This window comes from Acomys minous (assembly GCF_964271855.1).
Source record: "Acomys minous genome assembly, chromosome: 13".
In the NCBI taxonomy this organism is placed as follows: domain Eukaryota; kingdom Metazoa; phylum Chordata; class Mammalia; order Rodentia; family Muridae; genus Acomys; species Acomys minous.
The window spans coordinates 110,533,280-110,559,786 of NC_140495.1; the positions used below are offsets into that span (position 1 = coordinate 110,533,280).

The 26,507-nt window shown below is 54.7% G+C and overlaps 4 protein-coding genes across 25 annotated transcripts; 1 reads left to right on the forward strand and 3 right to left on the reverse strand.

The window, feature by feature from the left end:
* Window positions 1–154: 154 nt before the first annotated feature.
* BAG6 (BAG cochaperone 6) lies at window positions 155–14,019 on the reverse strand. Of its 21 annotated transcripts, none has more exons than XM_084753721.1 (26): window positions 13,777–14,019; window positions 12,949–13,069; window positions 9,970–10,087; window positions 9,685–9,881; window positions 9,390–9,443; window positions 9,157–9,231; window positions 7,771–8,009; window positions 7,237–7,366; window positions 6,226–6,423; window positions 5,852–6,104; window positions 5,564–5,641; window positions 5,343–5,450; window positions 5,109–5,221; window positions 4,937–5,024; window positions 4,122–4,417; window positions 3,090–3,381; window positions 2,820–2,989; window positions 2,632–2,685; window positions 2,400–2,502; window positions 2,195–2,319; window positions 1,917–2,063; window positions 1,553–1,612; window positions 1,306–1,449; window positions 1,122–1,229; window positions 599–745; window positions 155–320 (listed from the first exon to the last, which is right to left on the reverse strand). In XM_084753721.1, exons 2-26 carry the CDS (start codon window positions 13,054–13,056, stop codon window positions 225–227), a joined length of 3,501 nt encoding a protein of 1,166 aa, XP_084609847.1. In that variant the 5' UTR covers window positions 13,057–13,069; window positions 13,777–14,019; the 3' UTR covers window positions 155–224. The 21 variants fall into 21 exon arrangements, with proteins under 21 accessions (XP_084609847.1, XP_084609848.1, XP_084609853.1 ...); XM_084753722.1 differs by having other exon boundaries at window positions 13,869–14,006; XM_084753727.1 differs by having other exon boundaries at window positions 4,937–5,021; window positions 13,777–13,911.
* Window positions 14,020–17,703: 3,684 nt separating this feature from the next.
* On the forward strand, window positions 17,704–20,360 carry APOM (apolipoprotein M). Its single transcript, XM_084754318.1, has 6 exons — window positions 17,704–17,912; window positions 18,182–18,336; window positions 18,559–18,638; window positions 19,005–19,103; window positions 19,285–19,383; window positions 20,225–20,360. The coding sequence occupies exons 1-6, from the start codon at window positions 17,799–17,801 to the stop codon at window positions 20,248–20,250; spliced, it is 573 nt and encodes a 190-aa protein (XP_084610444.1). The 5' UTR covers window positions 17,704–17,798; the 3' UTR covers window positions 20,251–20,360.
* A 501-nt stretch (window positions 20,361–20,861) lies between these two features.
* LOC311581775 (uncharacterized protein C6orf47 homolog) lies at window positions 20,862–23,362 on the reverse strand. Its single transcript, XM_084754317.1, has one exon. It carries the CDS (start codon window positions 22,050–22,052, stop codon window positions 21,174–21,176), a length of 879 nt encoding a protein of 292 aa, XP_084610443.1. The 5' UTR covers window positions 22,053–23,362; the 3' UTR covers window positions 20,862–21,173.
* Window positions 23,363–24,185: 823 nt separating this feature from the next.
* On the reverse strand, window positions 24,186–26,467 carry GPANK1 (G-patch domain and ankyrin repeats 1). 2 transcript variants are annotated; one of them, XM_084754315.1, is made up of 3 exons: window positions 26,328–26,467; window positions 25,251–25,869; window positions 24,186–24,742 (listed from the first exon to the last, which is right to left on the reverse strand). In XM_084754315.1, the coding sequence occupies exons 2-3, from the start codon at window positions 25,865–25,867 to the stop codon at window positions 24,301–24,303; spliced, it is 1,059 nt and encodes a 352-aa protein (XP_084610441.1). In that variant the 5' UTR covers window positions 25,868–25,869; window positions 26,328–26,467; the 3' UTR covers window positions 24,186–24,300. The 2 variants fall into 2 exon arrangements, with proteins under 2 accessions (XP_084610441.1, XP_084610442.1); XM_084754316.1 differs by having other exon boundaries at window positions 25,251–26,170; window positions 26,328–26,447.
* Between the last annotated feature and the right edge of the window lie 40 nt (window positions 26,468–26,507).

Sequence of the window (26,507 nt, forward strand, 5' to 3'; positions counted from 1 at the left end):
AGTTTAAGGTACAGCAGTGGACTCAGCGTTAGGGTGTCGGGCGGCAGAGGAAGGCCAGACAGTGCTGGTAACAAATGTAATGTTTCTTCCACTGACAGGAGGCTTTCTGAAGAAATGCGTAAAGAAAAGGTACTCGACACTACCAGACAAAGGAGCCAGGAAAATCCGACTTTTATTTCTTAAATACTGTGAAGGAAGGGGGAAATGGTCCCCTGGTGAGAAAGCTAGGGGTCGTCAGCAAATGCCCGGTGGGCATTAGGGAAGCGCTGGGGGCTGTAGTTGGGATCTTCCTGTAGCCGTTTTTGGATATCAGACCGGAGCTAGAAAAAGAGAGCACAGGCAGGTCGGAGGAGCCCTGGTTTAGCCCTATGATCCCAGCAAGCGCAAAGACCGACCCTCAGGAAATACTTCCCCCACCAGCCATGCTGGCAAGCCCAATGTGAGATAGCTGAGCCTTCCCAAATGCCACAAGGAAAACCTTGACCATGAGCGGGCAGCCCCACACTACCAGCTCATCTCTGCATAGATCCAGGGGAGCAGGAACCTGGCCCAACCCCTCCCAACAGACCATCCCTGTTCTGCTGCAAAGTGGGGGCACCTGCTGCCTGTAGCTCTCCTGAACCTCTGGTGCCTCCAGGTCCCGGCTCAGGCTCTCGGGGCTTGTCAGGGGCCGAGCTCCGGCTGCCTTAGCTGCCCGGCTCACTGCCTCTGAGAGTAGCAGCTGGGGGCCCTCACCCTGCATTGTCTGGGGGACAGGTTGAGAGGGAAAAGGGGGTCAACATCAGACTCAGCACCACCACCCACTTGACCCTTTCCATTAGTTAGGCAGCGTCTACACTAGCACAGGGCAGGGAACAGCCTGCACAGAAGGCACCAGCAGGTCAGCCTGGGATTCAGAGCTAGCTACTCCTGAAGTTTGCAAAGCCCACCTTAAACAACGGACCCTAATTGCTTGGGAGATGACACAGCTGAGGAACCAGAGCAGCCAGAAAACAGTAAGGCGAAGGCTCATGTGGTCCTGACTGCCCAACAGGCTTCCTAACGATGAAGGCTGAACTAGCAAGCAAAAGCCTCTAGCTCAGCAAGGGTACTGGACAGAGTCACCCCAGCAGGAGACCAACCTTGCGTCTCTTGGCGGGCATACCACTGAGGTAGGCGTCACTCAAGGGCGGCTGAGGCTTCACCTTGCGCTGGCTCTGAATGTCCTGCTGGATAATAGGGACCCATTCCTGGGGAGGAAAGGACCAGAAATAATCCCCACAACTTACAGCCCGTGAGCCCACTGGACGACCCCCTGCCACTTACGGGAGGGACTGCAGCTGCCCACGGCTCTGCCTCGGCTGAAGCTCCGTCCTGCTCGTCTCGGGACCCTCCTTCAGGAGCAGGGGGTGGGCCTCGGGACATGGCTTCCTCTGCTGTGGTTCCAGGAGCCGGGGAGGCATTCTCTCGCTAGAAAGGAGATGTCAGAAAGGTCCAGACTTCAGAATCTTTGCCCCTAGGCCCCTTTTCCTGCAGCCATCTACTGCACATTGTCTGGGCCCTCAACCAGCACCTGGGGTTCAGGAGACGTTCTTTCTGCTCCCTGAACTTCCATTGGCTCTTCAGGAACTGCCTGTGAAATAGACACAGAAATAAAAGGGGTGGTGGGAGGTGACAACCCAGCCCACCCTCCCTCTCTGTTTTAGGTTTTTGTTTTGTTTTGTTTTTGTTTTAGGTTTTTCAAGACAGGATTTCCCTGTGTAGCCTTGGCTGTCCTGGAGTTGCTTTGTAGACCAGGCTGGCCTCATAATCACAGCAATCCTCCTGCCTCTGCCTCCCAAGTGCTGGGATTAAAGGTGTGCACCACTACACCCGGCCCCAGCCCATCTCTTTAGTTTTCTCACATGCCCCAATCTCACAGCCATCAGGTCCCTTACCTGGGGAGGATCACCAACCCTGCGGACGTATCTGAGGATGGCATCGGGGCCCACAGGCATGTGCTCCAAGACCACCTGAAGCCTCAGCCCCATCATAGTTGTCAGCCAGCTCACCAAGGACGGGTTCACCCCACGAGACATGCGACGCTGGGGTGAGGAAACAGGTTTACCATGCAACCTATGACACTCAGGGCAACAGGTGGAGTGCTTGGCAAAGAAAATGAAGACCGCAAGACATAACAACAGAAAAGCTGGAGACCTAGCTGGGGGCTACTTACAATTCGGCCATTGATGACAGCAGCAAGCTCCATCTGCTGCCCCCCCAAGCAGTGCAGGTTCAGGGCCAAGCACTCAAACAAGCCCTGGTTACACAGCTCCAGCAAGCGGGCTCCAAATCCACTGTCTGCAGGGAGCAGGAGAGGGCACATGACCCGGCTGTCCTGCACAGCCAGCAAGCCCCCTCCCCGCCTGGGCCTGGCCGACCTGTGCAGTGCAGCACGTGAGCAGCTATGCTGTTAAACTGCTCCTGGAGGAATTCCAGATTTGTCCGGATGATGTCCACACCTGGCTGAACCTGCACCAAAGACTGAGACAAGACACAGGAAGCCCTCTAGGTCAGGACCTTACGGACCTGTAAGGTAGAGGAGCGGCAGCAGGGACCTCCAGCCTCCCCACCCAAGCCGAGACAGGAAGAAAACACACGAAGGACACTCACAAAACTCTCCCGTACATACTCCTCCAGCCCAGCGATGAGCGTGTGGGTCGCCATCTGTAGGAACAGCACAGGTCAGGCAGAGCCGCACCCTGCCCCGCAGGCCCAACCTTGGGCTGAAGCACAGCTGTCAAGGACAGGCAGTCAGGACTGAGGAGGGGGATGGCGCTGGGCCCTGGGCCTTCATTTACCCTGATGTTGGCAGGCGTTGGCTCCTGGCCCCCCAGGTAGTGTTGGTGGAAGAAGGAGCGCAGCTGTGGCTGGAGGCGCTGTAGTGGCTGGCAGTGCCCGTGCAGAAGCATCACCACGTCCACCATGGACAGGCTCTGGCACAGCAGAGACAGCAGGGCTCCGAAGAACCCTAGGGAGGGCAGCAGTGAGCAACTACCTCCTCGTAAACCAAGGCCACCACCTCCCCTGCCCTCTGCTCCCCAACACCATAGCATCCCCATTTTGCTTACCAAGGGCCCCATCAGCCCCAGGCTCAAAGATGTTGCTGGATCCACTGAGGCGCTGGATGAATGCAGCAATACTCTCACTACTGCCGGCCCGCGCCCCCAAGGAGCCCAGCAGGGAGCTCAAGACGCCCTGCACCACTGAGGTGAAAAACTCTGGGGGCAGGCTCTCAGGACCTAGGCCTCCAGGACCCCCCGTTCCACCAGAAGGAGACCCTGGCGGGGGTGTAGTCTGCTGCTCTGGGGCAGGGGGTGGCGGTGGCGGGGGTGGAGGGGGTGGAGGGGCCGTCTGTGATGCCTAGCAGAGAAGGAATTAAGAACAGAAGACAAAGACCACAGGGTCAGGATCATACAAGTGCGCAGAGGGCACAAAACAGCAGGCGTGGCAGACGGGGAGAGCGCTACATTCTGATCTGACTTAAAAACAAACAAAACAAAAAACTATTTTATCACTCTATTTGATGTGTACGGGCATTTTGCTTCCCCGTATGCCTGTGAAATGTGTCTGGGTGGTGTGGGTACCAGAGGAGGGCACTTGATTCCTGGAGCTGGAGTTATGAGGGTGGTGAACCACCATGTGGGTGCTGGAAATCAAACCCAGGTTTTCGGCAAGAGCCAGCTCAGACCTTAACTTTTTTTGTTGTTTGGGCTTTTGGAGACAGGGTTTCTCTGTGTAGCCCTGGCTGGCCTCAAATTCAGAGACCTGCCTGCCTCTGGCTCCCTGAGTGCTGGGATTACAGGCGTGTGCCACCACCACCCAGCTAACTTAACAAGCTAGAATGCTCAAGGACAGACATTCAACAGAGGGGATGACACCAAACAACTGCCTCTCTGCTCTGCATGACAGGTCAGACCAGAAGCAATGGCATCACTAACTCCCGACCTAACAGTGCAGGCAGCATCAATGAGCTTTCAGGTCGCTTGTCCTCTCGTGTCATTCTCACGTCACTACGAGCTATTACTCAGAAGCTACAGAACGGAACAAGCATCACTGCTCTCCTGGGCTAGGGACAGAGAGGCAGAGGGGCAGCCGCTCACCTGTAAGAAGTCAGTCATGCCCTGGAGAAAAGCAGGGACACCAGGCATTGCCACAGTGATGGTGGGAGAAGCCATGCCTGGCCCGCCAGCCCCTGGCCCTGCAGGCCCTAGCAGGTTCCCCAGGAGCTGAGAGAACTGAAGATCAGCCGCAGAGGGCTGAGGGGGTGGAGGCTGGGCAGGCCCCCCGGGAGCAGGGCCAGCTGTGGTAGCTGTGTTGGTAGTGCCAGCACTAGCTGAGGCAGTAGCGGGAGCGGGAGCGGGAGCTGCAGCTGGAGCCATTCCTGGAGTCCCCTGAGCTGTCAGGAACCAAATTAAAAAAAAAAAAAAGGACAATTTGAACAAAAACCAGATTCTAGCTGTCCATTCTGGTCTTGCTAGCAGGAACATAGGACCTGAGACATTGTGCAAGGACGAGGAGGTGCCAGTGAGCAGGAAAGGTCCACAGGGACAGCGGGCACCGACGCCCACTGTAGCCCAGGCTGACATAGAAGCTAAGGCTGCAGTCTAGAGCGTCCTTCAACTCAGGCACCTGCAGTCTCAGCCCCGAGGCCCTGACCATCCGCATCCATGGCTGTCGCAGCAGCTGGACATAAGTCAAGTTTCATCCGGGAAAGAACAGGCTCACTGCCAGGTGGTGGTGGCGCACGCCTTTAATCCCAGCACTTGGGAGGCAGAGGCAGACAGATCTCTGTGAGTTCGAGGCCAGCCTGGTCTACAAAGGGAGTTCAGGACAGCCAGGGCTACACAGAGAGACCTTTTCTTGAAAAACCAAAAAAAAAAAAAAAAAGAAAAGAAAAAAAGAAGAGCAGACTCACCCACAAGGACAGGCTGCATGAGAAGCTGCCCCACAAGGCCGCTCACCATCTGGGCCAACGAAGCGTTTGTGCCCAGCCCAGCGCCCTGCTGGGGACAGGAGGAGGATTCAGTCTTGTCCATCCCACAGGCCACCAAGGTCTTCCCTGGGGTACGTCCCCAACCCTTGCTCACCAGAGTCCCAGAGACTGGAGGGCCCCCAGGATGGGAAGGCCGAGCCTGAGGAGGAGTGGGCCGAGCAATCACCACCCGAGTTGGTGCTGTTGGGAAGCCGGGCACCTGCTGTCCTGTGGATAGCAGAGAGAGAGAGAGCAAAGGGGCTGAGGGCTCAGTCCTCGCCTGCCAGCAGACAATCCCCAGCGCCGTCAACTAGGCCCCACCTCCCAAGCCTCCCTTCCAGGTCATTACCTGCGGCCGCGGAGGCAACAGCTGCCACCATGGCCTGATGAGTGATCTGGTGGGCGACGGCGTGCATGAACTCAGGGGGCAGGGAGGGCAGCTGGATGAGGGTGGAGCCTGGGGGGTGGGTCTGATGTAACCTTGAACCTGGACCCCTTCAGGCCACCCACTCAGCCCTACCCCTTGGCCTACGCAGGGCTCTCAGCCTGCTCTGATAACCTTATCCTTACCCAGGGTCTGTCCATGACCAGGAGGCCCCAGGGGACCGGTGGGAGCACTCGGGACACCAGCAGGTTGTGCTCCAGAATCTAAGCAGGAAGACAGACAGAAATGTAAAGAATGGCAGGGCCACGGCCCGGCTGTTCCCTCCTGAGATCCCATCCTTCCGGCCTCCAGACACCCTGCCCTTTCCCCACCGCACCAGGAAGGCCAGGTTCCCTTCTCACACACCCAAGGACAAAGCCACGCTCCCCCCATCCCCCCCCCACTCTTTTCTGAGGCAGGTGTGCCTAATTCACCTTGAATGTTCATGTGCATCATGACCACGGGCTCCACGCTCTGGTGGGAAATCCGGATGACCCGCGGATGGCTGGCGGCTGGGGGCGGAGCTGGCCCTGGGGGCGGAGCTCCTTCAGTTGCCGAGTCAACAGTGGTAGAGGATGGAGGCAGGGATGAGGCCTGGCCAGAGCCTGGGGATGCCGCCTCCGCACTGGGAGCTGGTGGAGGCCGAGACCCGTTGCCCGTCATGGTCACTGTAGTTCCCACATTGATCTGAAGAGAGGACAGGCAGATATAAGACAAGCACAGGAGCCTAAGCCAGCGTGCCGGGTCGCCTGTAGGCCTCCACAGGCCGTCTTCCTGCTCTCCCTGCAGCCAGGCTTCCTGAACCCACCTGGATGGGAATGGCGGCCTGCTGGAGCACCATGGGAGTCGTGTAGTGAGACATGGGCCGCACCACATGCAGGTGCCGTGGGGGCGCACAGGCCAGATTGCAGCGCAGATCAGACAAGGCCACAAAAGTGTTGCCTAGCAGCCGCAGGCTCTCCCCCACCAAGTTGATCAGCCTCTGGTCCTCCTCACGGCCCTCATGCTGTACCCAGAAAAACAAGAAAGTAAGAGCAGGGGTGATAGCCGGCCCTGGCGGCGCACACCTGTAGTCCCAGCACTCGGGAGGCAGAGGCAGGCGGATCCCTGTGAGTTCGAGGCCAGCCTGGGCTACAGAGTGAGTCTAGAACAAGTCAAGGCTACACAGAGAGACCCTGTCTCGAAAAACCAAAAACAAACAAACAAACAACAAAACAAAAAAAGAACAGGGATGCACATAATACAAAACACATAAGGAATTTTCTACACAAAATGGCAAAGGTTAAATAACCACCTGTGGCTCCTCTCCTCCTCCCACCCCCGCCGCTTGTTTTGTTTTTCCAAACAGGTTTTCTCCATGTAACCCTGGCTGTCTTGGATTTGCTTTGTAGACCAGGCTGGCCTCGAACTCACAGCCATCCACCTGCCTCTGCCTCCCATGCATGCGCCAAGGTGTCTGGCTCTCTAATTCTTCCTAAATAACTAAGGACACAGCAGTACAGAGGCTGCGACCACTCTCATTGCAGAAGACTAGGGAGGACTCTGTGCTAACGCGGAGGAGTGAAGGACTATCTGCAGACGAGGGAGGACTCTGTGCTAACGCGGAGGAGTAACAGACTATCTGCAGACGAGGGAGGACTCTGTGCTAACGCGGAGGAGTAACAGACTATCTGCAGACTAGGGAGGACTCTGTGCTAACGCGGAGGAGTGAAGGACTATCTGCAGACGAGGGAGGACTCGGCTAACGCGGAGGAGTAACAGACTATCTGCAGCTCAGCCAGCTGCATGCAGGTCTGAGGAGAGGGCTCCAGAGGCTCACATTGTTGTTGTAGTCTGTGGTGGCTGCAGCGCCCAGGACCTCACAGTAACGCTGCAGGAAGGGCTGAAGACGGCGCTGCAAGCGCTGCAGCTCCTGCAGCACCTCCACGTGCTCTGCAGGGGAAGGGTGGCTGTGGAAACACAGGGCCCTGAGTGGAGGCTCCTCAGCGGACGCTCTACCATTCCCCAGGGAACCTCTCTGCTTTCCTAAGAGCAGCAGAGGCCGGAGAAGAGAAAGCAAACAGCTCCATCTCCCAGCACAGTCCTGCACACAAGAGGCAAAGGAGCTCAAACCGACAAGGCCTCAGCAGGCCACAGCTTGAAAGCTTCCTATGGTCATTCTGCCTCAGAGACAGTAGCGCTCCCGCTCCGCTGCCAGCCCTAACTGCCTTTGCCCACGCGGGAGCACCCTTGACCCCACAGCACCCCAACCCTGAGACCCGCAGCGACCACTGTCCTCCCATCGCACCCTCCCTGGTCCTGCACCATGAGCACTCCTCCCTCCGAGCCCCCACAGGTCCCCTGAATCTCTCACTTGGGTGCATTTGTCTCTGGTGCAGGTGTTGGGCCTGCTGGAGCTGGGCCAGAGGGGGTAAGTTCTGGAGTCTGGGCTGGGGCACGTTCTTCCATTTCTTCTGACTCCATGGGCTCTCGAGGAGGTGCATCGCTTTCAACTGGTTCTGATGTTTGTGAGTTCAAGGCTACCGTCTCTGAGGCCACGGTGGGTGTCTGCGGAGGTGGCTGACTGGCCTGTGTTTGCGATCCCCCTCGACACTGAGGGTGGAGGAAGAGTGAGAACAGCAAAGGCAGGATGAGACTCCTGCTGCTGAGGCTTATGAAGACCAGAGGAGTCAAGAGAGGAGATGGTGCTCGACCCAGGGCCCTGAAGGACGGCCATGCGCTCCTGTGACGCACAGCACCTGTCTGTCACATTTAGAGTAAGGCTAGGCTTCCCTGGCTTCCACAGGGACAAGAATGGCCACAGGCTCCAGCTATAACAAGACTAATCAAGTCTGGATAACCCTACAATTAAAAAACTGCAATTTAAAAATTGTGGGGCTGGAGAGATGGCTCAGAGGTTAAGAGCACTGTGTGCTCTTCCAAAGGTCCTGAGTTCAATTCCCAGCAACACATGGTGGTTCACAACCATCTACAATGAGATCTGGCGCCCTCTTCCAGCATTCACATACACATGGGGGCAGAGTGCTGTATAAAAAATAAATTAAAAAACAAAAAACAAAAAAAACCTAACAGCTGACCTTAAACCAATTAAAGTTTCTTAGCAGTGCAAGGATCAAAGTTTTAAAAAATTAAAAATTAAAATTGTGGGGCCATGGTGGCGCATGCCTTTAATCCCAGCAGTGGGAGAGGCAGAGGCAGTCAGATCTCTGCATTCAAGCCTGGTCTACAGAGTAAGTTACAAGACAGCCAGGGCTACACAGGAAAAACCCTGCCCAAAACAAAACAAAACAAACCGAAAAGAAATCTAAAACTTGGGACATGCAGTTATGCATGCACTTGAGATGAGCTAGGTAGGAGGCATACTTTGAGTCCAAGGACAGCCTAGGACAGAGTGAGTTTAAAAAAAAAAGGAGTGGAGCGCTACTTCTTCAAATGAAGGCTCTGAGGCGCCATCTGGCACACCTGAAATGACCTCCTCAGACAGCAGCACGGGGAGGATTGGCGGCGGCACGGACGGAACAGCGGCGCATGCCAGCAAGCCTCACTTGAGAAGGAATGAGACAGCCTCACAAAGACACTTCCCCTGCCTACAGAATGACTACAGAGAAAACTCCAGACTAGGACAGGAAGGCAGACTCCTGCAGCCAATGCGGATGTGGCCAGGAACGTTTTTACTGCAAGACCCTGAGAGGAGAGGAACACAGAAGACATTCTAGCCTGACAAGACTCGCCCACTCACCTCCATCCGGGACAGTAAGGTCTGTATGTCCCTGATCATGTGCTGAGCCATCACCAGCCGTACCCGGGGCTCACTCTACAGACAAGAGGGATGATCAGGGCAGGACTGAGACCAAGTCGTGAGCCCCATAACACACTAACCCAGTTCCCAGGCAACTCTTCAGCCAGGGCCCCTCCCCCCATGGCCTCCTTCTCCCAGATCCCCTTCCCTGACCCTCCCAGGCCCCTCAATACCTGAATTGGGGCCTGTTCCATGTTGATGTGAACATCCACAGCAGAGCCGTCACTCTGGGGAAGGGCAAGGGAAGTTGCTCTGGGAGAAGCCACATCCTAAAGCCTCACACTGCCAGCTCCTTTCCTGCAGCCCTATCCTCTCCTTGAAAACTGAGGCCAGGCCAGTACAGGGCAGAGTGTTTTCCAAACCCAACGCAACCACGCAATACACCTATCTTCCAAACTCCCCACAGCTGCCATAACCAACAACTACTGTTCCCAACAAAACCCTCCCACATGAGAAACACAGGCTCACAGGAAGATTGAAGGTTCCAACCATGACATAGCTGTTGGCATTCCGGTCGTGAACAGAGGCCCCAGGCCCCCGAGCGCCAGGAAGAGATGCCCCACCATGAGTTGCTGAGGCAGACCCTGTCCCAGAAGAGGCTCCAGAAGGGAGCTGAGTCTGAGGAGGAGCTCGCTCCACCAGGTGGATAACCTTTCCCCCAACATCTGCAGGAAAGACACACACAGCAAGACCCGTAAGCAGGTGGAGCCCGCCAGGCCGGCAGCCCCGCCCTCAGCAGGCCCCGCCCCTTACTGTATTCCTGGAGCTTCTTGTCATCTTGCAGGACACGGCCCTGGTAGATGAGCCGCTGTTTCTCAGAAGGGATGCTGACAGAGGCGGCTATGTGCTCCTTAAACTCCTTTACAGTCATCTGAAAGGAGAGCCATGTGCTGAATCATAAAACTAAAGACAGAAAGAATGAAGAAGGGGCTGGAGCAATGGCTCAGAGGTGAGGAGCACTGTCTGCTCCTCCAAAGGTCCTGAGTTCAATTCCCAGCAACCGCATGGTGGCTCACAACCATCTATAAAGAGATTTGGTGCCCTCTTCTGGAATGCAGGTGTGCATGCCTGCAGAATACTGTATTAATAAAGAAAGAAATCCTTAAAAAAAGACAGAAAAAACGAATGAGGAGAGGTGCCTGGCCTCTGGTGCCGAGGTCATATCAGACGGTGTCACTAGTCAACCACATCAGCAGGCAGGGATTTATTGAGTCAAAAAACAATAAGAGGGGACTGGAGAGATGGCTCAGAGGTTAAGAGCACTGCCTACTCTTCCGAAGGTCCTGAGTTCAATTCCCAGCAACCACATAGTGGCTCACAACCATCTATAATGAGATCTGGTGCCCTCTTCTGGTTTGCAGACGTACATGCAAGCAAAAACACTGTATACATAATAAATAAATATATGTATATATAAAAACAAGAACAACAAACCAAAACAGACAATAAACAAGGCTCTGTGTAGGGAGTAGAAGGGAAGACACCAGGCGGGCGGGCTTGGTAGCTAAGAGCTCACACTGCTCTTACAGAGGACCTCAGCTCAGTCTCCAGCACCCGCTGGGCAGCAGCTAACAACTCACAGCTCCAGGCACCCAGTGTCTCTGGCCTCTATGAGCACTTGTGCCTAGAAGCATAGACATGCCCCCCAATACATAACTAAAAACAAGCCAGGCACCATGGGATACGTCTATAATCCCAGCACTAGGGAGGCAGAGCAGGCGGATCTCTGTGAGTTCAAGGTCAGCCTGAGTCCAGGACAGGCAAGGCTACAAACAAAACAAAACAAAAACCCTGTCTTGAAATAACAAACAACAACAAAAAACAAACAAAAAAAGATAGCAGGAAGCTGGATGTGATGGCGCAGGCCTTTAATCCCAGCACTCAGGAGGCAGAAGCAGGTGGGGCGTTGTGAATTTAAGGCGTCAAGGCCATCCTGGCCTACAGAGTGAGTCTAGGATAGCCAAGGCTGTGATACAGAAATAGCAGGAATTCATGGCTGTGATCTCAAAGCTAAGTACAGGCGGACACTGTGGCACAAGCCTCTAAGCCCCACAGGCAGGTGGATCTTACTAGCCGGCCAGCCATTACTATAAAGACTGCACTACAAAGTGAGGCCCTGGCTTAAAACACAAATGAAGGGCTAGAGCCGACACTAGGAGGCTAACAGCATGTGCAGCTCCTGCGCAGGTCCAGGGTTCACGTCCTAGCACCTACACGGTGGTTTACAACCAACCACAACAGAGTAGGGACTGTGCCTTCCTAACTTCCGTAACAAGAGGAAAAGGCAAGCAGCAGGTGGTGGCGCACGCCTTTAGTCCCAGCACTCGGGAGGCAGACGCAGGCGGATCTCTGAGTTCTAGCCAGCCTGGTCTACAGAGTGAGTCCAGGGCAGCCAAGGCTACACAGAGAAACCCTGTCTCGAAAAACCAACCAACCAACCAAAAGCAACAACAAAAACCAAGAGGAAAAGGTCACAGGTTTGCAGGATCTGATGATCTTTTCTGACCTCCTTGGGCACCAAGCACACACATGGTGCACATATATATATTTGCAAACAAAATACTCACACATAAGACAAAAATAAAAAGAGTCTACTTAAAAATTGAAAACACTCCCCCCCCAGACTGGAGAGATGGGTCAATGGTTAAGAGTGCTCTTCCAGAGGACCACGGTTCCACTCCCAGCGCCCACACGGCAGCTCACAACCAACCGTCTTTGACTCTAAAATCTGACACCCTCACAGACAGACATGTACTTCAAATAAAAATACATTATTTAAAACACACACACACACACACACTGCGACCACCGCCACCAATGGCAAGCAGTTCAGGGCTGGGAACCAGGTCTGCAAAGGTAACTAACGCAGAAGGTAAGCAGAGCGCGAGGGCTCTGACGGTCTGGCAGTGAGTACCCTGTGCTCAGTCTCAGGTGCGGTGCCCAGCAGGATTCCACACGTAAATTAAGTCAGGGAAGGCCCCACCTCAGTGGGCAGAGACAGCAGGAGGAGGAGTTAAGACCATCCGTTCTCAGACATATATAAACTAAGACTGACCCTGCCTCAAAACAGAAAAAGAAGAAAAAAATCAGGTGTGGCACACACACCCCATCATCTTAGCACACAGAAGACAACAGAGGCAAAATGGTCAGGAAGTCAAAGCCAGCCAAGCTAACTGAGATTGCCCCACTCCCCCAAAAAAGATGCTCTCATATTACACGAGGGACTCTTGGTAACGGCCAGAATTAACTACCACAAGTACCTGCTCAAATAAATACATGCTTTAGAAAACCACGAAAATGAATTATGCAGTAAAAACAAAGATAACTGTGTCCATACTGCACTCAGCTCAAGACACTCAAATTACACCTCAGATACTGGCACAGTATCTACTTCTGGGACCTATAAGCCTGTCAACAACTTGTTTAACAAAGAACAAGCACACTACACATGTCTGAGGTCCCAGAGCTGGATCTGTCCCTTTGGGCTGGGGTCTGCCCAGGACAGGTCCAGACTCCTCCTCTGTATTCTCTCTTCCCTGAGTCCCCTCAAGGTGAAGACAGGCAAACAAAATCCGCCGCACTCAACAGTGACCACACCTCCTCACTCAACAAGAACAGCAGATGTCCTATCCAGGAGGGGACAAAGGAGTCAATGACAAGAAAATCAGGCCCGTCCCTCAGAAGACAAACGAGCGCAGGGGGTGTCATCTCTACAAAGTACTGGTGTCTCACCTGAGCCCCCACAATAAAAGTCCGAGTCTGAGAGTCCAGGGTCTTCACCAGTACCTCCAGGCTGGCAGGCTCCTCCATAGCGGTACTGGCACTATCACTCGGCTCCATGGCCGACAGCTCTCTAAGGAAGAACGAGGGAGGGGAAGGATGGCTCGCCGTCGCTCGCACTCTGGTTTATACACCCGGAAGCCTCTCTGGCCCCGGTCTCCGCCCCAACCCCTTAAAAGTTTCTCATACACGGGCAGATATATTCATCCTCGCCCTCATCCCTCCCCCTTTCTGATTCGGGGGCAGAGGAAGAGAAACACAAAGGGCAGGAGATCGACGGCATAGGGAGATGAAGGACGAGAGGTGGGCGGGGCTCCACAGTGCCAATCACAATAGGGAGAGCCAGTTGGGCTAGGAATCAGGGAAGCAAGCACGAGACCGACGGGAGACCCGTGTCATCACCGGTCGCGACCGAGCAAGCGCCCGAGAGATCGGGAAATCCTAAGACAACGCGACGGGGGGGGGTGGGGGGTGGGGGGGCGGGGTAGGGTCGCGCTGGACTCGGCAGAGAAAAGTGGCTTCGCGCACGCGCGCCGCCACAATCGAACCCGCCTAAAATCACCGCAGACCCAAGGCCGCGGACACTCACGGGAGGCTGGACCGGCTCGCTGACAGCCCCCCTCCTTCCGCCTCCGCCTTCCGCCGGCGTTCCAGCAACACGGCTTAACCCAACACGCGGCCAAACACATACACACACATACACACACAGCCCACCGCCCTGTGGCCCCGCCCCCGACTTGCCCACGGTACCGTCACTTCCGGTCTCCCCCCCACCCGAACCTGGCACCGGAGGCCACTTCCGTTTCCCCGATCGTATTTGGGGGACTCTCGAGGCGGTACTTCCGGCTTCCCCAAGGCGCCCCACAATTTACTTCTGTGTGGCACGATGAGAGAGTCCACAGCCCCAGGCAGCCAGTTTCTAGGGGGGGCGAGACGGGCTGGGGCCGGCCTAGATGGGAGGGAGCCGACCACCCCGAGGAGCCGCCGCCGCCGCCGCCCGGGCACCGCACTGCGCCTGCGCGAGCCGCGCTGCGCGTGCGCACACGGATGGCACGTCCCCGCCCCCCGCCCCGGGCTGTGTGCGTTTGTTCCCTGCGCGCGCCGCAGCGCTACCCGGCCGAGGTGGCTGCTGTGAACGCCTGAAGAGAAATTACTAGGCGGGAGGCTGTCCCTACCTGGAGGAGAAGCGTGGACGCCGGCGTGGTGTTTGTGGGGATTGCACCTCGTTCACCTACGTTCACGTCCTGCCGGGCAGAGAGAGAGAGGGAGAGTTTACAGGCACAACCCTAGCCACCTAAGTCTCTGCAAGGCCGCTGGTCCTCTCCTTTCCGGAAGCAGGCCTGCGCTTCCGGAAGTCACTCTTGTCCCTGCATGGTTGGGGGTGCCCCACAGGCTGCGTCCCCTTGCGCCCGGGTCTCCGGTCCCTGGCGGGGCTAGGCCGCTTGGGTGATTTTGCGGACTCGGGGCGTCCATGTAGGTCTTTGGTTGAGAGCGCCAGAAGGAATGCCAGGTCTTAGCACAGCTAAGCATTTTGTTTTTTATTTTACTTACTTTTGATTTTCGAGACATTCTTCTGCTTTTTAAGAGTTTTGTTTGAAAAAAAAAAAAGGAGGGGGGGCTGGAGAGATGGCTCAGAGGTTAAGAGCACTGACTGCTCTTCCAAAGGTCATGAGTTCAATTCCCAGCAACCACATGGTGGCTCCCAACCATCTCTTCTGGCCTGCAGGCAGAATGCTGTATACATAATAAATAAATAAATATTTACACACACACACAAAAGGAAAACGGTGCCTTGGGATCGGATTGAAGGACAAGAAGGGGATTGAAAGGCCCGCTGCCGAGGGAGTTGAGCCGGGCGGGGCGGTTAGTTTCTCTGCCTTCGTCCCCACTCACTCCTAGATGGCAGTGCTGATTAGAGCTTTCCAGCAAGCATTGTTTAGTGAGCAAATTACTTTGTGTCAGTCTGTGTGATGAAATTTACACACTGTCTCACTGTGTTGCCCTGAATTGTCTGGAACTGTGTTTCCCACCCCCACCACCCAGTGCTGGGATTAAAGTGTAAGGTTTTCTTGTTTTTTTGTTTTTTCAAGACAAGGTTTCCCTGTGTAGGTCTGGCTGACCTGGAACTCAGAATTCCACCTGCCTCTGCCTCCCTAATGCTGGGATTAAATAACCTAATTTGTTGTTGGTTGGTTTGTTGGTTTTTGGTTGGTTTTGTCTTGTTTTGTTTTTGAGACAGGGTTTCTCTGTGTAGTCCTGACTGTCCTGGCTTGCTTTGTAGACCAGGCTGGCCTCGAACTCACAGAGATCCGCCTGCCTCTGCCTCCTGAGTGCTGGGATTAAAGACCTGCACCACCACGCCCAGCTTAAGGGTTTTTTTTTTATAAACACTTTTTCGGCGGGGCTGTGTGATGTGCATCTGCACCATTCAAGTGTGGAAGACAGAGGGGAAATGTGCTGGTGTCGTCCTTCCGCTGTGCAGGGACCTGGGGATCAAAGTCAGGTCCTCTGCTCAGCTTGGCACCCTCACCTAGACTCACATTTTAGTTTTTTATTATAAAAATTTCAAGGGCGGGCTGGAGAGATGGCTCAGAGGTTAAGAGCACAGGTTGTTCTTCCAAAGGTCCTGAGTTCAATTCCCAGCAACCACAGGGTGGCTCACAACTTTCTACAGTGAGATCTGGTGCCCTCTTCTGACTTGTGTACATGCAGGCAGAACACTTTATACAAAATAATAAATAGTAATAAAAAATTGTTTTTTAATTTCAAGGGCTTTCGGAGAAGGTAGAGAGGGTGCTTTCTTTTCTTTAAATATTTTTATTTAAATAAATATTTTTATTTAATTTTAATTCATGTGCATTGGTGTGAGGGTGTCAGATCTTGGAGTTACAGACAGTTGTGAGCTGCCATGTGGGTACTGGGAATTGAACCCGGGACCTTTGGAAGAACAGACCACTGAGCCGACTCTCCAGCCGGGGAGGGCACTTTCCTGGCAAACCCAAAGCCTTAGGTTTGGTCCCTTGCTTACTTAGCCCCTCCCCCCACCCCACAACCCCCAAATCTGAGCATTACTACAATAGAATCACCATGTCTGTCGTCTGATGGTTTTGAAACAGGGTAGTGTTGCGTATTTAGCCGAGGGTGGCACGAATGGCTGTCCTCCTTGTGCGGCCTTCCCAGTCCTGAGGACCTGCACCACGGTTCCTTTAAGTAAATCATAAGCCCCTAGCAAGTCTCACTTCTCAGGAGACTTGTTTCTAAAGAAAAGCTGGAGTGTGTGTGTGTGTGCGCGCACATACATACACACACAGCCTTAAGGCAGGGAGGCAGGCACTTAGGAAAAGGATATAGGTATTGGCTTCTCAGAGTCACCAGACAAAAATTTTTGAGACGCACCACAATTTTATGTACATAGTCCCAGCTCTCACTGCAGGACCGCATCATGCAGTAAGCACTATCCTGTGACTGTATCTTGACATCACCTCAAATCTTGACAATCTGTCATTTAAGTTATTACCAGCAACTGCAGTGGGGCTCTGCAGTTACTAGTAATAGTGAATATTTATTTCTGACTTGGTGTGTACATGAGTTCATTTAATCCTCTGAGACTAATGAACTGCCCATTCCACAAATGGGGGGGGGCGGGAGAGAGAGAGAGAGAGAGAGAGAGAGAGAGAGAGAGAGAGAGGAATTACGACAACTGTCTGAAGAGGCTAAGGGTGCAGGACCGTTGCTACCACTGAGCTTGCCTGGCCTGCCTGACACTCTGGGCTCAATCCCAGCATCAGGAGGAAAAAACAAAACTGTCCAAATCTATTAAGTAGTAGAGTTCCCACATCTTAACTGTCAAGTTAAGGTTTAGACGCACTCTTATCACTAGTGTTACGCTTTTTAACCACAGAATCTAATAAAATGTCTTCGCTACTGCCAAAGTCTGAATAAACATGTGAGTGAGCCCATGTGTCAGTGAGCTTTTCCGAGGTGTGTTTTTACTTGTTCCCCTACTATAAACTTGCAAGAGAAATCCAAGATGGATGAAGTGTGCACGCCTTTAATCCCAGCACTTGGGAGGCAAAGGCAGACAGACCTCTGAGTTCCAGTCCAGTCTGGTTTACGTAGTAAATTCCAGGACAGCCAGAGCTATAGAGTGAAACCCTGTCTTGAAAAAGAAAGAAAGAAAAACTCAGCATGCCCCAGCAACTGGCTGGTGCCTGTTCTAACACATATCAGCTTGTATTGCAAAGGATTGTTTGCAAAGCTGTTTTTCCATTTTTAAAAAATATCCCCCCTCACCCCCCACCCTCCCACCCCACCCCCCCCATCTACAAAGCAAGTCCAGGACAGCCAAGGCTACACAGAGAGACCCTGTCTTGGGGGGAAAAACTTAAAAATCTCCCAGGATTAGCTAGTCCCTGGCAAACAACTGAAATCCCCAAATTTGCAGAGTGGAATCAAAGACCTAACCCAGGCACTCCTCTGGTGCCTCACAGCAAAGCAGAACTCCATGCCAGACACAGTTTGGTCTGTACTGCAGGGCTCAGCTCTCCGCTAAGGCCTCAGAGTCACTGGCCGTGGCAGGGTGTATTTGAGGGAGCTTGCATCCGGAAGAGGGGGAGGAATCCCCAATGCTGTATGTAGTTAATCCAGGCTTGGGTTGGAAAACAAGGTTGAAGTTACTTATTAGCAGGTTAAAGGGTCAAGGGTCGAGGCAGGGGGGCTGGAAGCTGAGTGGACAGAGAGGCCAGCGGAGAACAGTTAAGGCAGAAGTCCGCTCGCCTGCAGAGCGCCAACCCTCGCCCGAGATGTTCCACCAAGTTTGGGCAGCTCTGCTCTCTCTCTATGGTCTTCTCTTTAACTCCGTGTACCAGTGCCCTGAGCACAATCAACTAGCGGCGCTGGGGCTGGACGAGAAAGAGGTACGGGCTGAAGGCAGGGAGAGCCTGTCGTGGAAGCCGAAACTCGCGGGTGGGCTCACACGACCAGAAATCACGTTGGGAAAGGAAGGGAGGGAGAGGGGGTGGGTGGACGGCAAAAGGAGAAAGTCATGGTGGCTCCTGGTTACAAACAAGGAGGGCCGCCAAAACCTCTGGCCCTGAGCCTCGCTGCGCGGGGTGATGGGGATGTCCGATGGGTTTGGTGATGCACCCCATTGCTCATCCTTTTGCTCCCTTCACTGTCTCTCCAGTCCCCAGAGCCCCACCTGGGCCTGTGGTACTTTATCGCGGGAGCAGCCCCCACCAAGGAAGAGCTGGCCACTTTTGACTCCGTGGACAATATTGTCTTCAACATGGCTGCCGGCTCCGCCGCCGGGCACCTCCAGCTTCGCGCTACCATCCGCACGTGAGTGGTGCGGAGGCAGAGGCACCACTGGGTGTGTGCTCTGCCCGTGCGTGAACGGTCACCTCACCCAGGGCCGGCCTCCATCACTCTGAAGCCACTTTCTGGAGATGGAGTGGGCCTGGCTATGTCTCTTGGCAGCTTGAAACCCAGAGGGGGATGGGTCGGTGCTGTGTGCTTGGAATCACACTCCATCTTTCTCCCTTGCCACTGCCACCTCTGCAGGAAAAATGGGGTCTGCGTGCCCCGGAAATGGATGTACCGCCTGACTGAAGGGAAAGGAAACACGGAACTCAGAACTGAAGGTTGGTCCCAGCAGCCCTCCCGGTCTCTAGTTTCCCGGAGCGGTTTCCCCCTCGGAAGTGAGGGCTGAACCTAGGACATCTTGCATGCCAGAGAGACGGCTCATCGCTGAGCTCCATTCCCAGGCCGCTTCCTAAGTTCTCTATTTCTATTTATTTATTTATCCATTCATTTTTTTAAACCTCTTTATTTTGAGACAGGGTTTCGCTAAGTTGTTAAACTCACCCTGTTGCCCAGGCAGGCCTTGAATGTGAAATCTTCCTGCCTCAGCTTCCATGATCCCAGGATCATGGCCCTGCACTACCGGGCCTGCCTCAGCTCAGCCCGGTTTTGCATCTGTCTTCATGATCCTCTTTGGACCCCAACAGGCCGCCCTGACATGAAAACAGAGCTATTCGCCAGCCCCTGTCCAGGGGGCATCATGTTGAAGGAGACGGGCCAGGGCTACCAGCGCTTTCTCCTCTACAGTGAGTGGGGGCCAAGGCGGGAAGTGCCTGAGGGGGAGTGGGGGGGCTAAGTGCCTCCTTAGTGGGGGGAGGGAGGACTGGGGGGCTTTTAGAACAGGATGGGCATCTTCACTAGGTCTTCTGGGAATTGGCGGGGAGAAGCAGGAACACTGACCAGCCTGCCGGCTCCCTGTCCTTCCAGATCGATCGCCACACCCTGAAGAGAAGTGTGTGGAGGAATTCCAGACTCTGACCTCCTGCTTGGATTTCAAAGCCTTCTTAGTGACTCCCAGGGATCAAGGTGAGGGGTTGAAGGCTCCCAGGAGAGCTCTGGGAGTCACCAGGTCTTGTGCGGGTATTGTAAAGAGCTTTGTGCACCGTCAGCACAGACCGTGGAGTCACTTGTGGAGACGGAGAGGGGCCCTGGGCATCTCAGAGGCTTTGGGTCAGGAGCAGCGGCACACACTTGTAATCTCAGCACTCGGGAGGCAGAGGCAGAAAAAAAATCACCACAGGTTTGAAGCCAGCCTGGTCTACAAGTGAATTTCAGGACAGCCAGGACTATATAGTGAGGCTGTCTCTCAAAAATTAAAATGAAAAGAGGAAAAACATAGGTTTCTGAGTCTCTAGAGCAGAGGCTCTCGACTTTCCACCGCTGCGACCCTTTAATACAGTTCTTTAAGTTGTGGTGACCCCCAAACATAAAATTATTTCACTGCTACTTCATAACTGTAATTTTGCTACTTTTATAAATCATAATGTAAATCTCTGATTTGTGACCCCTGTGGAAGAGTTGTTTGACCCCCCCCCCCCAAAGGGGTCATGACCCACAGGCTAGGAAGCCCTGCTTTAGATAAAGTAGGCAGGTACAGAGAGGGTCTCTTTTTTGTTTTTGTTTTTGGTTGGTTGGTTGATTGGTTGGGTTGTTTGTTTGTTTGAGACAAGGTTTCTCTGTGTAGCCTTGGCTGTCCTGGACTCGCTTTGTAGACCAGGCTGGCCTCGAACTCACAGAGATCCGCCTGCCTCTGCCTCCCGAGTGCTGGGATTAGAGAGCGTCTGTTACCCGGACTCCACTCCCAGCAGCCGCACTCCTCTCCCTGGACTTCCTTCCGTTCCTCTCACTCTCTCTCCTCCCACCACAGAGGCCTGCCAGCTGTCCAGCAAGTGACCTGTGACTTCCTCTGTGTCCCAGACAAGATGGGAGCCGAGCTGTGAAGGGAGAAGCTGCAGGCCCTCTGCCCCCTCTCACGGATAATAAAGATGATTTTTCAGTCCTCATCTCCTGGGTTTTGTCTGCAGACTTCAAAGTTTTAAAATTTCTCCATTTTGATACTCCCTGCCCACAGAATGAAACCGCTGCCGTGTAGCGCCCCCAGCTGTTAGGCATCAGGAAGGACACTGAGCAGCACTCTCTCGTTGTACTGGTATATTTAGGATTTAGTGTGGTGGCACATTTATTGCTGAGTGAGCAAATCCCTAGCCCGAGTGGAGATGGCGGGCACTGTGCTGCCCCAGAGCTGCAGGCCCTTCCGAGCTGGTCCTCACGCCAACGCGGCCTGCACCGTCTCTGTTTCTTCTGGCTCCCACTGAGTAGCTGACCGGCCCAGCAGGTAAAACACCTGTACCTGCGTCTAGATGCCCAGTTCCTCCTGCCTCGTAGCCCCCCTCTCCTGTAGATGGCGCTGTGGATCTATCTCCCCGTCACGTCACTTCCTAACACAGACATCTGTCCTGCCTCTGGCCTCATCCACCCCTGGGGTTGGAAAGGACCCTTTGGCCTTCATTCTCCACTACTGCTTTTATTTTTATTTCGTTTTGCTTTTGAAAAGTGGAGGTGGGAATTTTAAAAAATCGGTGGATAAATGGAAAAGCAGAAATAACACCAGCTGGTGACTCCAGTGGGGATGCCCCATTGTGCATTGCTGGACACCCTAAACAGCCGTGTCTGTCGTTGTATGACAGGAGCGCCTGTCCCTTTGTGCCCCTGCGTCCCCTCCCCATCCCTGAGGTCACTGCTTACAACCTGGGTCTCCTCGCCGTCCTCCTAAAGGCCACGCCGCTACCTTCACCTTTGCCCCCAGCCTCACCCGGTCATGGCAGCCTTCCTGGGCCTTCTCCCTGCTCCTTGGCCTCCCTCCCCGGCCCCTCAGTGTCCCAGTCAGTGGTCTCCTCATCCTCAGTAGGCTCCCGGAGACTGACAGCCAGCACCAAGGCCTGCAAGAGGCCAAAGAGACAGGCAAAGTGCAGGGGGTGGGCAGTGAGTAGGCTCAGGACAGCATGGAGCCCATGGAGGGCAGCCAGGAAACACAGCAGCCCATGCAGCCAGAGGCCCACAGGCCCTCGGAGGCCCAAAGCATCCAAGACGGCTCGAAGCGGCCTAGAGCACAGGGCCAGCAGGGCTGAGGCTAGTAGCTCCAGCAGGTGCAGGGTGAGGTTGGTAGATATCTGCAGATACTCTTCCGGGTCCTGCAGGTAATGTGAGGGGGCCCTTGGGTCCCCCCGTAGCCAACGCAGCAGCTTCTGCCGCCGACCAGGTTTCTCCGGTAGGGCTTCTGGTCCAGCGGTGCCTAGTCTCCCTTGAGGGGACACTTCAAGGCTCTTCATGTCACCCGAGCCCACAGGATCCCGTTCCAGCTTGGGACTGGCTCCTCCACGCTCCAGGCTAGCAGGCTCTTGAGTGCTAGTGACCGTCTTGGCCCGCTTGAGGGAATCCGTTCTGCCCCCCAGTCGATGCACCTTGACCTCCGTGCTGGGCTCTGGAGCAGCCCCAGGGGTCCTCCGTGTCCCCGAATCCTTGGTCTTGAGAGCCCCCACATCTCCTATAGTCTCTGGGGCACTGTCCCAGTCACTCCCTGAATTCTCCGGGGAGCTGTCCACCCATCTGGGCTCTGGGGCAGGCAAGTCTGCCTTTGCTGATTTCCTGCGGCCCCAAGGTCGAGGTATCCAGCCACCGAGCCGGCGAAGGAACATGACTGAGCTGGGTAATGAGCTCCCCAAATCTGTGACTACTTCCAGAGTCCGTTCACGACTCTCGGGATCTCCTCAGAAGCCAGAATCTGTTCCGGTTCAGAATGGGTCTGTGTTTACTGATAGCGTCCTACGCTGACTTCAGAAAGGACTCACCCAGCCCGGAGTGCGGTGAACCGCCTGCTTCCTTGTCAGTTTTGGGGGAAAAAGATCCATTTGCCACCCGACACACTAACAAGAAGACTTCAAGGGCCTGGTAAGGCCAGGGTCCCCACCACAATGTTCTGTGATTTCAGAGTTCCTCCCCAGCAGTCAGCACCCCAGGTTTCACTCACCAAGGCCACAACACAAGGTGCCCCAGCAAGGGGAGAGGTGGTGCTCCATCGAAATAGGAAGGAAGGTGGTCCAGGGTCCTTCGGTCCTGAATTTGAGGAGCCTTAAACCGCTGCCCAAGGGAGCTCAAAGAACAGGAAGTCTCTGTAGAGAGGAAGACGGGATGGAAGTGTCCAGCGAACTCCAGTTAGTTACACACATCCCTTTACTTAGGAAGCGATCGGTCCACAAAGTGGCCCCCACCGTCCCGCGAGGGCGCAGCTGAGACGCGGCCTCCGCAAGGTCAGAACAGCGACGTCCTTGGAGATCGCAGGCGCGAGGCACAGTGGCGGCCTACCTGGGGACCCAGGCGTCTGGGTGCTGCGCGCACAGAGTAGCAGCTCCGGGGGCCCAGCGTCTGGGGAGCGGCCTCCTGGAGCCGTGCGAGCCCGGAAGCAGCTGTACCGGGCCGGGAGGGACCGGCGGGGGGCGGAGTCCCGCGACTGGGGAGGCGGACGGAAAGGAACGACCTCCCCCGCAGCCCCTGGATCCACCAGCGCAGGCGTAGAGAGCGGGACCACCTAAGGCCAGAACCGAGACCGATCCCGGTCCTGCTCTTCACCGTCCAGGGCCTCCCACCTCTGACGCTCTACCAGCCCTTGGGTTTTATTTGGGATTTCTTTCTTCTTTGGTTTTTCGAGACGGGGTTAGTTTTTCAGTGCAGCCTTGGCTGCCTTGGAACCAGCTATATAGACCAGGCTGGCCATGAACTCAGAGGCCAGGGGCTCCTTGCCTCCTGTGTCACCACCGCCTGGCTTTGGTTTTAGGAAGTCTCCCTACATATGTAGCTCAGGAAAGGCCTGGACATATATAGCCCAGGGCAGCTCTGCGTTGGCCCTTTTGCCTGCTTTCCTAGTGCTGAGCTCCTGGCTTCCCTGCAGTTCTGCACAGTCCGCCATTCCTCCATGTCTCGCTTCAGGTAATACAGGTCCAGGAAGGGAAATGACAGGAGTCACGTGACTTAGGCAGCGCCCTTTGCCCTTCAGGACAGATGCGTGAAAGCCTTAGCGCATTCCTAGCGCTTGGTATGAACATCCCGGGGCATGGGGGTGCCAAGTAAGAAAGAGAAATGTAGAAAAGTAAAACGTGCTGCCTGGTTTTCAGGGAGTGGAATGGGAGCTGCAGGACTGCCTGCCTCCCGACTAGGGCTAGAACGCAGTGAGCAGGCATGAAGCCCTGGGTTACATCCCCCATACTGCAACAAAGTTGCCGGTGCACACACACTCAATCTTAGCACTCCAGAGGCAGTTGCATCAGTTGGCAGCTTGAGAGTCAGCCTGATCTACATAGCAAGAAATTGTCTGAAAAAAAAAATCTTAAAATTATCTTAAACTTCACGATTTGGGAGGTCAGAATGGCATACGTGTTGGTCAGGTCAGCGTTGGCCAATCCTGCGGGACTCTACTTCCTTTCTGGGAACTTTTAACCTCCCTCTCACCAGGCATTACATTTAACCACAACGGGCTTCTTCAGAGAGTTCAGAACTTATGGGTTTGTGGTGTCTCCTGTTTTCAGCACATAGCAAACTTGGTTTATGACACACGTCACTCAATTGACCAGACCGGCCAAGAGACCCACAAAGAGGGGACTCTTGCACAGAGCTGGGCGGTTCCTAGTTCACCGGGTTTCAAGGAGCAGGAAATAGCAGCCAGCAGGGCCGGGATTCTGTCACTTGGACAGCTTGTCCCTTTGGCTCAGGTGAGACATCACATGACCTCAAATTTGCTCCATTCCCTACTATATCACGCAGAATAGTAAACAAGCCACTATGAATGAAGTTTATTTCCCTCTAAAAGCAGAGAGAGAGCCCAACAGCCAAGGCCCGGGAGTCTGGAGGTCCAGGTCCAGCCAGTGACAGACCAGGGCCAGGCCGCCCCAGTCAGGACTCGAGGTTCATGTACAGTCTCAGAGCTCGCTCCCAGGCTCTGTCCTTTTCGGCTCTCCTTCTGTTCTCCCTCTGACTCAGTGTGGCAACTCGAGGCACTCTCTCTCCCCCAGACACAGCACGCGTGTCCCGAGCCGGAAAGTGCGTGACCCGGGGCTGGGGTGTGGATCCATAGCCCAGGCCTTCCTGGTCCCTCTTGAGGACAGTGGGAATAGGGTTGGCACGGCCTTCACCCCGGGGCCCTAGCCCCATCCCTGGTTCCCAGCCACCCCTCAGCAGCAGCCTGAAGCCAGGACTGGAGGTGGGCACCCCCAGGGGAAGGTTGGAGGGCTGGAGACCCTTAGACTGGGAGAGCAGGTGAGCAGTAGATGTGCGGTGGTTGGAGTCTTCAAAGTAGGCGCCACAGTCCTCGCAGAACTGGGAGGAGGGGGGAGATCTGCGGGGAGAGACACGCGAGTCACAACAAAGGGAGAGAGCTGACGCCTCGGCCACCGAGGAGCCCGGCAGGCCCGGCCACAGGGCTCCATGCCTCCTAGTTTTAGCATCATCTTTTGCTTTTATCTTGCTTTGGAGAGGGAGCCCAGGGTCTTCCCAGTGCCAGGTAGGTACCCTACCATCAAGGGATGCTTGGAGGACTGTTAGGGGGGTGTGTAGTGGACGGGGCACTGTATGTGACAAGCACTGTTACACCCATCACTTTCCTTGTTAAGCTGCAGCATCTTAACCCTTCGAGAAAGAAAGCTGTGCTTATCCCCACTCCCCAAGCAAGGACTGAGATCTGCTGCCATTACAAGTAAATGGAACCAGGATTTATATGACAAAGGCCACCCCACTGCCACTCTGTGACGTGGCTCCCTTTAGCGTCTCTGGGGCCCCTGGTATGGGGTGTCCAGGAAAGAAAGAACTCAATAAAGATGGGTAGGGGCCAAGGGTCCAGTCCTCACCGGCTCTGGTTCTCAGGGCGCCTTGTCTCTCCAGGACTCTCTCTGACCATGCGGGCCACCTCGGGGAAGCCTGCTTCCTCAGCCAGCTGAGCAGCGTCTCTGCCTCCCAGCTCACAGACTCCTACCCAGGCAGCCCCGCGGCCCAGCAAGTAGCGCACCGCAGCGCCCTGGCCCGCATGGGCGGCACACATTAAGGGAGTCCACCAGAAGGCGTCGCGAGCGTTGATGTTGCCCCCAGCGCCTCCTGCCTCCCGCGGTTCCAGCAGCCGCTGCAGTTCTCTCAGATCCCCGTTCTGGGCCGCCCGCAGGATCCACTGGGTCATCTTGTCTTCATCCTCAGGTGATGGTCCTTGTCCTAAGCCTCCAGCTGCCGCCGCCGCCCCGGTCTCCCTCATCAGTCTGCGTTTCTTCCTCTTCCTCTCCCTGACAGGCTCGGCTCTCTGGGGCTTAGGGGAAGTACTCTCTTCTGCAATTAGAGCCTCATAGAAGGCCCGTGCTGCAGCCCCATCCAGGACAGGCTCTGGCTTCTCCGGCTGCGACTGCTGCTGCTGCCCATCCTTCCACAGGTCACTGGGGTCAGTGGCTGGAGTAAATGCGATGAGGGATGGCCTGGCCATGGCTTTGGGGAGATACGAGAAAATCAAGAGTGGGCCAGGAAAGGCTAAGGCAAGCTAGTGCGATCACCAGCACCACCTCCAGGGGCCTGCTGGGATGAGAAGGCAGCCTAGAACTAAAATGGGCCTCCCATCCCAAAACTGACTTCAAAACTTAAGCTTCTGCAGAGCCCGGAGTTCTTGTGTAAAATGGACCCGTGGGATAACAGATCCAGGTCATGATGTTGATAAAATTTCATGACGGCATGGAAGGTATGGCTCTGTGTGGATTGCTTGCCTCGAATTTGGGAGGTCTGGGTACTATCTCTAATACAGGAGAGAAAACAAAAAACAAAGACAGAAACAGGAAAATAGCACATTCCACCAGCAGACAGCTGTCTATTCTACTCCAATCTCCCCACCTCCCCTCCCCGCCCCCCCTAAAAAGAGAAAAAAAAAACATTTCTCATCCTGTAACACATACCGTTAGGAAATATCAGCTTGACCTTTTAAATCTTGCTCGATCTTATTTAGGGATCTCCTTTTTCCAGATAAAATCAGGCGTGACATTATTCTGGAAGGTTTTTTTTTGGGGGGGGGGTGTTACCCTGTCACTTCTGTACCGCAAAATGTCGTTCTCGTAATCTGTAAGGGTTGACACAAT

Coding starts and splice junctions, on each gene's coding strand:
- APOM (XM_084754318.1), top strand. CDS start 17,799: ATGTTCCACCAAGTTTGGGCAGCTCTGCTCTCTCTCTATGGTCTTCTC. Junction 17,913..18,181: donor TGGGGCTGGACGAGAAAGAG/GTACGGGCTGAA, acceptor CTGTCTCTCCAG/TCCCCAGAGCCCCACCTGGG. Junction 18,337..18,558: donor CTTCGCGCTACCATCCGCAC/GTGAGTGGTGCG, acceptor CCACCTCTGCAG/GAAAAATGGGGTCTGCGTGC.
- GPANK1 (XM_084754315.1), bottom strand. CDS start 25,867: ATGGCCAGGCCATCCCTCATCGCATTTACTCCAGCCACTGACCCCAGT. Junction 24,743..25,250: donor CGCCCTGAGAACCAGAGCCG/GTGAGGACTGGA, acceptor CTCTCCCCGCAG/ATCTCCCCCCTCCTCCCAGT.
- BAG6 (XM_084753721.1), bottom strand. CDS start 13,056: ATGGAGCCGAGTGATAGTGCCAGTACCGCTATGGAGGAGCCTGCCAGC. Junction 5,642..5,851: donor GATGCACATGAACATTCAAG/GTGAATTAGGCA, acceptor CTTCCTGCTTAG/ATTCTGGAGCACAACCTGCT. Junction 5,451..5,563: donor TGGTCATGGACAGACCCTGG/GTAAGGATAAGG, acceptor CCCACCCCCCAG/GCTCCACCCTCATCCAGCTG.
- LOC311581775 (XM_084754317.1), bottom strand. CDS start 22,052: ATGTTCCTTCGCCGGCTCGGTGGCTGGATACCTCGACCTTGGGGCCGC.